Source organism: Hydra vulgaris, chromosome 12, assembly GCF_038396675.1.
Source record: "Hydra vulgaris chromosome 12, alternate assembly HydraT2T_AEP".
NCBI classification, from domain to species: Eukaryota; Metazoa; Cnidaria; class Hydrozoa; order Anthoathecata; family Hydridae; genus Hydra; species Hydra vulgaris.
The window spans coordinates 51,540,304-51,550,000 of record NC_088931.1 but is presented as its reverse complement, the minus strand read 5'-3'; the positions used below and the strand labels follow the sequence as shown (position 1 = coordinate 51,550,000).

The following is a 9,697-nucleotide window of genomic DNA, read 5'->3' as shown; positions in this document are numbered from 1 at the left end:
TATATATATATATATATATATATATATATATATTATATATATATATAGTATATGTATATATATATATATATATATATATATATATATATATCCATATATACATATATACAATATATAATAATATAATATATATATATATATATATATATATATATATTTTTTATTATTTATTTTATAAATCTCTATTTAAAATTGAACAGCATTACAAGTAATGAATTGTACAATTTTATCTTTCCTTCAATATTACTAGTTTGCTAAGAATACAGGGAAGGAACATATTACTTATGCATTAAAAAGGCAGTAGAGCTTCCAATATTGCTTGGGAGGTAGAGGTCACAGACGCTATCACAAAGGATACGGAGGTATTTTTGAATAAAAGCTTTTTGGTAAGTAGTAGTTTTTGCGGTGTTAAGAGCATACTGAAATCTATTAGGGTTTCTGCTGTTGGCTTGAGTTAGTTTAGTGGTTATAGAATGACATGGGTCTGCAAGGATCGTTTCGAGTATAATAATACAGATCCTGTCAAGTAACTCTTCAATGTCAAAAATAATATTGAAGCTGCTTGAATTGGTTACATTAATTCCAATAATTTGCATGGCATTTTTATAAAAATGTTGGATCTCCCTTTTTGCAGCAGCACTGCACGAGTGATAATAGGAGCACTATATATCAAGTGGCTAATTGCGTAAGTAGACCTGTGAAAGGTTTAGCTGAATGTTTCCAATTTGCATAAGACGTTTGAACAGATAAGGTACTGATTTGATATTGCTGTGAACTTTTGTCCATTGTTCATCCCAATCAATATTCTCATTGAGCATGATTCCAAGTTATTTGTGGCTGCTGACTATTTCAAGTTCAGTATTTTATATATATATATATATATATATATATATATATATATATATATATATATATATATATATATATATATATATTAGTAAAAACATTTATCTAACTTTTATCTTCAACATAATAAAAAGTTAGATATGTGTTTTTACTAATTTATTAATGCTTTGTTCTTTAAAAACATTGAGCACTTAATGTTCTTAAAGAACAAATTATGTATATATATATATATATATATATATATATAATAGTATATATATATATATATATATTATATATATATATATAATATATATATATATATATAATAGATGCATTGTTTTCCATAAACTTACCAAGTTTGCAAATTATACACTTATTTGTACAACTTTTAGTTGTTTTTTTTTGGGTGCTTTTTTAAAATTAATATAATGAAGTTAAAATTTATAAAAATATTTGAACTTATAAAATTGTCAGTACAACAATATTTAAACATTTTTATATATTTAAAACACCTTTTTAAGTGTGCTATTTAACTCTTTTATAGTATACAATATTAGGTAATAGTTGTACTATTTTTCTTAAAACAAACTTATTTTATATTGTTCCTAAATAAACTGATAAGTTAAAGATTAAGAATTTAAAACACTTTCTTGAGCAATGAAAAAAACGAAAACTTAACTTTATCAAGGTACACACAAAGTAGATTTTTGACTTTATACCAACTAAAAGTTAGTCATAAAGACTATCGAAATCAAATTTGAAGTAACTTTAATACCCTATTAAAAATTAACTTTATTTCAAGTCCAATTTAAAAGTTTATTGGTGAGCATTAATCAGGATTGCGTCAAATAAAGAACTAAGTTTTTTAGTAAAAATCACATTCGTTTTACAACTATTTTAGCAAATGATTAAAAAAATTTTTATGATTTAACCAACATATATCAAATGTAATGTATAAACTAACATATATTACCTTTACTTCATTATTTTCTTTGTATATAATAAAACTTCTGGTTTCATTTATTCGAAAAGATAAAGATATTCCTTTGATAAAATTGAAGCCATTATTGTTGCTTGACATAACAATAAATTGATGAACTAATTGAACTTTACTTAATTTTATTGTAAACCATGCAACTTGAAATCCATCAAATTCTGTATTGAATGAATTTATAGGTTGAATGTTAGAAGTAGTAAGATTTAATATTTGAGGAATAGTGTTAAAGTTAACGTTTAAATTGTTGGAGAAGAATGATGCCTCATAAATTGAATACATGCTTGAAGCCGGGGCATTAAAATATGCTAAAAATATGTATATATATATATATATATATATATATATAAATAAATCAGTAAAAAACACTTATCTAACTTTTAGCTTCGACTTGAAGTTTCACCATTGCTGGATCATCAGGAAGAGTTACTAAATCTCAAAAAAAATTCAATTTATAGAAAAAAATATTTTACAGGAAGTTATAACTTATTATAAAAATTTTTTAATTTCTAATTTAAATTAAAATTTCTAAAATAAATATTTTTTTCTATAAATCGATTTTTTTTGAGATTTAGTAACTCTTCCTGATGATCCAGCAATGGTGAAACTTCAAGTCGAAGGTAAAAGTTAGATAAGTGTTTTTTACTAATTTATTATTGCTCTGTTCTTTAAGAACATTGAGCACTCTATTTGTAAAATACACTAACATAATTTACATATATATATATATATATATATATATATATATATATATATATATATATATATAATATATATATATATATATATATATATATATATTTATATATATGCACATGTATGTAAATAAAAGATTAATCTTTGTATGAATAAAACGTTTTAAAAAAGAAATTAAAATAGCCACATATAATACTTTTAAAAACAGCTGACAGTAATGAAATTATGCTAACTGTAGCTGCTGACCAAGGATAGTCTTACAGAAGCATTAAAAATAATAAAACTCAATTATTTGTTGATAGGTTAAAAAATATAAACACATTAGTAAAATAAAAAACGTTGCTTGGTTAGAGTAAAAACCTTATGTATCAAAAACGGAATGGTCGCATTATTAATGCAGTCGTAAAGAATGTCGATTTGTCTGTTGTGAGCTATAACTGATTAAAACTGGGTCTTATCTCCAAATAAACAAAAAAAAAGTTAAACAAAAGAAAACTTAATAAAAGAATTAAGAAAAGATTAAAATAGCTTATGTTGCATTTTTTACAAAAAATTTAGGTGGCTTTTTTTAGTATCACATTGTATACTATAATTGTATACTTATAAGAAACAAATTGCTACATCTATTGCTGGCTTTTAAAACTTTTTTATTTACGCAAAAACAATATGAAGAAAATTTAACTTAAAATATTCACCTGGCTTAAGGCTCTTGGTTGAGATCTACACTAAAAAAATTTATCATGGATAGATGTTAACTGCATCCAATTATTGTCTTATAAAGAGCCTCCAAGATAAAGTTTTAAAAAAGTTATGCGGCCTCGAACACCTTATCATTTAATAGGCTGGCGTGTATGTAAACCATTTTACATTAACTTTTACTTATGATAAAAAAAATAAGCTGAATAACAATTGTAAAATATTAAAATAATAACAACGTTATGTTAATGAGGATATAAGTAATTTTGGAGTGCATGGTTGATATCTCATAAAAAGACCTTTGGTTCAACTCTAGGTTGTATGGCAGGAATAAAACAACAGCAAAGCTTAATGTTTATGGTTCTATACTATCAACGCTTCTTTCAAGTTCTTCTGAATAGTTAATATTTTGACTTGTTTATATTTATACCTAAATAAATATAATTGAATGGAGAAAACTGACATACAAAAATTTTGTAATCTATCTTTAACAAAAATCACCAAAGGCAAGCTGAACACCCCATTTGATTCAAACTTTTACTTTTCCGATAAAGCAATACTATTTTTATAATGTTCTCCTTTAATTTACTTACTAAGTTGAGTAAAGATATTTTTCCTGGTATCCCAAAGAAACAGCTTAATCAGTTGTAAGCCATCAAAATCACTTTTTTATATTTTCTAAAAGTCCTAATAATAATGAGGTAGTCCAAACAAAATTTATCACAACCTTAAAAGTGTTTTAACAATTCTTTAATTTAATCTTGTATTACTGCATACTGGAATATACCAAATACAAAAGTGATTAAAATTTGCTGATGAATTTTCTGTATTTTACAGTTTTAATAAAAAGTAATGCCAAGTAGCTAATCTTGAATGGGATTTTTCTTGTGACAGGTTATGTTGGCTGGCAGTGGTTGTTGAATTTAACCCAAACAGAACTCAGTTGTTCATTGCACAATATTAACAGTACCTTTGATATTTTTATACTGATGAAAAGCACTCTCCTACTTTTTTCAATTTGATTAGTTTTAACATGTGGTCGGTCTTGCAATAAACATAAAAGTATTTTTAAAATAAAAAAAGAGATGCAATCTTACAAATGCAAAACGTTCTAAAGAGAGGTCATAGTTCTCTAGGACAAGCAAACCGGGTTTTATTAAAAGCTTTTGAAATGTCAAAAGCAATACTGTCGGCCTCGCCACTTGATCTAATGCATAAACCTGTTACTATTGTTAATAAATCAGCACTAGAACAATAGGATTTATATCCTTATCTACATAAACAGGATAAAACATTAGAAGTTTGCCTAACAATCTATTTGACAAACTTCTAATATCTTATCTAGTCTTTATTTTATAAAGACTCAATAAAATTGCTAATAATAAGTAATTCACTCCACTGACTGGTTTGTAGTTATATGAGTGAAAAAAAGACGAGTAATAATTAAAGTAGTCCAAGTGATTTTTAAAAAGTAGAACCACTGATGCTGAAAAAACTTTTATCCATCTAGCTCTTTCTCTTGTTTTTTTTTTTTTTATCAACAGTTGTTTTGATCTTTTAACTCTTGTATTAACATTCTAGTAAATCCCAATTTAACTACTGGTTGGCTGCAAAAAAAGTATTTTTTTTTTCGTATAATAAAAAAAACGTTGCTTTTGACTGTCTTTTTTTTTTAATTTATAACTTAAATTTATTTTGATTTAACGGTTCTAGGAAAAAATTCTCAAAGAAAAAATCCCAACAGAAAAAATTTAACAAGAAAACATGCATTTAGAAAAAATCCTTCACCTAACCCCCCTCCTAACCCAACCTCCTCCCCCTCCCCAACCCCCAGAAAAAAAATTACTTTAAAAGATTCAAAGTTAATAAATTACCTTTATATTTCAAGGTTGTTTATTTACTTTAAAGCAAGGATTTAAATTGATTCTTAGTAGGTAAATAGGGACAGATTTTAAGGTTTTTCTGGTACCACTGACTGAAAACACAGTTATATTTGCATTTTTTTTTTATTGCTATATATGAACATACACTGCTCCTATAAAGTTATGCATAATTTGATAAATGAAATTAATGACTGATCTTATTTTTTGTTTGGTTTCTGTCTGTCCTCATTGATCCCGATTGGAATAAATAGAGCACCAAAAACAGAGATGTATGTCTCTATTTCACTTCTGATAGGGATATAATAGGGACGCTGTTGAAATTTTTAAAAATGCTTTTGTGTACTTTAAGTGCACTAAATGCAAAAATGTTCTAAGACATTCTTCCAAGTACAAAACTTGTCAACTAGGCCAAAATGAAGTTTCCGCTTCTTTTTTGATTTTGGGTAATCTTTTACAACTGTTAACACAACCAATTCAACCCAATATTCGATACTTTATTCTGAGTACTTGAAAACAATCAAAATACATTAGTTAACGTTAGGTGTATGTTTTGTCATTACTCACAGTTTTATCAAACTGCTCATGCAAAAAAAACCGTCAGAGCTTTTGTTTGTGTCGAAAAAGTTTTTTCTTACTTTTTTCACATTTTAGGGCTCATACAAATTTACCGCAATTGGCTAAACCACGGACATTATGTTATTATATTGTTATATAATAACACATATTGAAAAAAATGAGGTAGCTGTCTAGACTTGTTTATGTCAAGTCTATTTTGTTATTTGGGTTATGTGTACGTCAATAAAATTTAATTTGAAGTTAAAAGGTTGAGCAAGAAAAAAGCTTTACTTTTGTGAATGACAATGTATTTAGTAATTTTTTCTCAAGCAAGGTTACTTTGTAGTACTTTTGCACAATGCAATATCTAAAGTACATCTATACTACAAAACAACGTTTTAAAAATGGATATATAAATCATTTTAATACATTAGTCGAATTAATGCAATAAGGGTATACCCCCCAATAGTTTAAAAAATATTTGAAAAATTTTTCAAAAAATAATGATTGTTTTCAAACAAAAGTTTATTATTGATTCCGATCTTAATTCAAAATCTATATTAAGTAATTTTTTCTCAAAATAGGAGCGTTGTACATCACAAATCAATCGTTAAATGAAAAAAAACTCTGCCCATATTACTATCTATCTAGTCTTCCACTTCTGCAAGAACAAGCTTCACAAATTAAATCAAGTAGTTAACATTCTGCATGAAACTGCATTCTGCATAAAATTATTCAATAATTTGTTTTAGCTCTTTATTTATATATCATATATATCTATAAGTTGTTGTAACTTACGGTACAGAAATAAATGTTACCTAAGGGATATAATTTATTATCAATTAAAACAAACAGATTTTTAAATATCTATCTTGAAGAAAATATGCATTTAAATCTAAATATTATCTTAATATTTTATCAGTTGTTTGTTCATATACTTCCTCCCTCTAATTACGGGAATAGTTGAAGTATTCTAAAAAATTAATAACATTTTAAAATATTTGTCTAAAATCATATTTTTATTCACTCTATTCGATAAAAAATTAAAATCTATATTTAAAAAAAAAATACATAATAACCTCAATTCGTATAGATTCTGTTTTTTGTTTTTTGTTTTAGCTGTTTTGATTTTTGAAGTTGTAGTTTCAGACTCAGAGGAACAGCATTTTGTTAGTATACAATAATCGTAAAGTATCCTTTTTACTTTATTTGATTTCTAAAATATTTTTTTTTGGTTTATATTATTGCCCCTTTGATAAATACGTTCAGATAAAATGGAAGGAATTTGAATATTTCAGTTGGTATTAAAAACAGCAATTTTAAACTATTTGCTACATTTCCTTTAATTCTCTTTTTTCTATTGTTTTTACTCAACGATATCCTCGGTTGTTCTACCACACTGCAGTGAATACTTTTTTTTGAAACCACATTCTTTATGATAACAATCACCAAACCAACAAGCTGTGTTGTCTGGACATTAAAGACAAGTGTCTGGAAATTTGTTTGATTAATCAAGAACGTTTTCACGGCAATCTGTAAGCTTTTTCAGTGCAAGAATTATAATTTGATAATACAGTTGCGTTGGTTCGCTAACGCAGCAGCCAGTTGGTTTCTTGATTTTATATATAAAAGAGAAAGCGCTCATTTCGCTCTCTCTCTCTCTCTCTCTCTCTCTCTCTCTCTCTCTCTCTCTCTCTCTCTCTCTCTCTCTCTCTCTCTCTCTCTCTCTCTCTCTCTTGCGTTTGTATTATTCAACGTGTGACTTGGCGTATGCACTGGGCGCGATCCAAGATTTTATTGTAAATAACGAGTCGTATCTTCAAGAATATATATTACAAAGTAATCTTACCTACGTGATTTATTACTAGAGTCCCTTCTAAACTCTTTATGGAGCCCACGATTTAAAAGATAATCGAAGATTTAACGAGCTAAGTTGTTTTTATTTCTTATCAATTATTTTGATAGTTGATTTTTTTTTGAGATTTATGATAAGACTACTACAGATTATTATATATTAATTTACGTTTAAAGAGTTACGTTTAAAGACCAAGTTACCAGCTAAGCGATTTTATTATTTGAGATTTAAGTTTATGATTACTGATTTTAGGCTATATTTAAGTTAACATATCGTATGTATAGGAAATTTACATTAAATTATATTAAGGTCAAATTAGACAAGATTTGCGATATCCTTTTGCGAAACTTCTTAAGATTAAATTCAGTTGTTTAAAATACTGTCTGCCATTTTGAATTTTACTTTATTGCTTTGTGTTTGTCGTTTACTGATAAGTTTCTTTTAAACAAATTATTACACGCTATTAAGAATTTTAAAGTCCGTGAAAATTTGAACCTTAAAACGTTCTATTTAATTCAAACATTCTAAAATTAAATGTCTTTCTTTATTTTGAAATAAATACTTTTAAGTTAAAAGTTCTTCTTTAAATTTGACTTTAGATTTGTGAAATGTTTGTGCTAACAACAAAAAGAAGAGTGCGAACTATGAATGTTAATTCTATAAAAAAAAATATTCGATCAGGCCAACGATTTAATGGAAGACGTTAACCATAATGAAAATTTATCAGAACTTATTAATTTAAAAGAAGCGGCGAAGGATAGATTTGAGAGAATTAAGATTTTAATGAAATTTTAATTTTAATTGATGACGCGGATGAGTTACAAATTAACAATGATTTAGCTATTGACTTTACATTAAGCTTCAAGAGAGAGAATTCTAAAATAAACAATTTTTTAAATAAATTTTCTATTAAATCTAACGACGATGCGAGTTCTACAGTAATACTTAAAAGTAATAAAATAATTAAACTTCCAACCTTGAAAATTGAAGCATTTGACGGCAATTGGGAAAAATGGCAACTTTTTTGGGAAAATTTCGACAGTGCTATAAATAAAAATGATGACCTAAGTAATATTCAAAAAATGACTTATTTAAGGAACTTGGTTCAAGGACAAGCATATTCAGCAATTAATGGTCTGTCGCTTTCTAACGATAATTACATTATAGCTTTATAAATTTTAGAACAAAGATTTTCAAATAAGCAGTTGACAGTTTCCTTTTAAATGAAAAAACTAATAAAACTTGAACGCATTAACAATATTAAAAATGTAAGTTCTTTGCGAGATCTTCTAAATACTGTGGAAATACGTAGTCTAGAAAATATTGGTATTAATTCTTCGATGTATGGGTCTTTACTTGTCCCAATAATACTTGAAAAGCTTCCAGAGGAGCTCAATTTAATTATTAGTCGTAAACTAAATGAAGATGAAACCTGGGAAATAAAAGATGTGTTCGATATTTTAAAATCTGAGTTAAGAGCGCGAGAACACATTAATTGTTCCAACTCAAATACTTTATCTTTCACTGCCTGCACATCGCATTCGAGTAATAATCCCAATAGTAAATATGATAAGAAAGCTTATATTTATAAGAAAAATGACTCTTATTCACCTGTGCGTTTATTTTGCGATAATAACTACAAATCGCATCAGTGTAAATTAGTAACTAACATTACGGCTAGAAAAAAGATCTTAAGTGATAAAAAATATTGTTTTCGTTGTCTTAGTAATAAACATTATAGCAATAAGTGTTCATCAAAATTAAAATGTTTTAGATGCAATCGTTTTCATCATGTATCTATTTGTGACAGTGATAATAGAGATAAATAGGGACTTTAAGCAAACACGACGGAAGCGTATCTACAACGGGATTTTATGACTAATCGTCATATTTTTTTTACTACGCATGCCCAGTTACGGTGATTCCCTTATCCTCATGCCGTTCTGAACTAGTTTAATACGGGAAAAAGCCATTTTGCGGTTGTTTCAAAAACGCGTGCTTTTGCGTTGAAATGGAAAAAAGTGTTGAAGTTACCGAAATTAGCAGAAAAAGGTGATGTATATTTTTATATGATTTATTTTAAGTATAAATATATTTGTTGTATTTATAACAAGAATATAACTAATATTTTAGGCTTGTTTTTGAGTTATTTTTAAAACCCTGCCATTAAAAATAAAAGTTCAATAATAA

General features: G+C 26.6%; 1 protein-coding gene across 3 annotated transcripts in view; it reads right to left on the bottom strand.

The window, feature by feature from the left end:
• Positions 1-9,697, bottom strand: part of LOC105850908 (uncharacterized) — a 268,050-nt gene that overhangs the window by 222,873 nt on the left and 35,480 nt on the right. For all 3 annotated transcript variants that reach the window (XM_065813636.1, XM_065813637.1, XM_065813638.1), the window contains one exon: positions 1,802-2,130. In XM_065813636.1, coding sequence (XP_065669708.1) covers positions 1,802-2,130 — 329 coding nt within the window. The remainder of the gene's footprint in view (positions 1-1,801; positions 2,131-9,697) is intronic.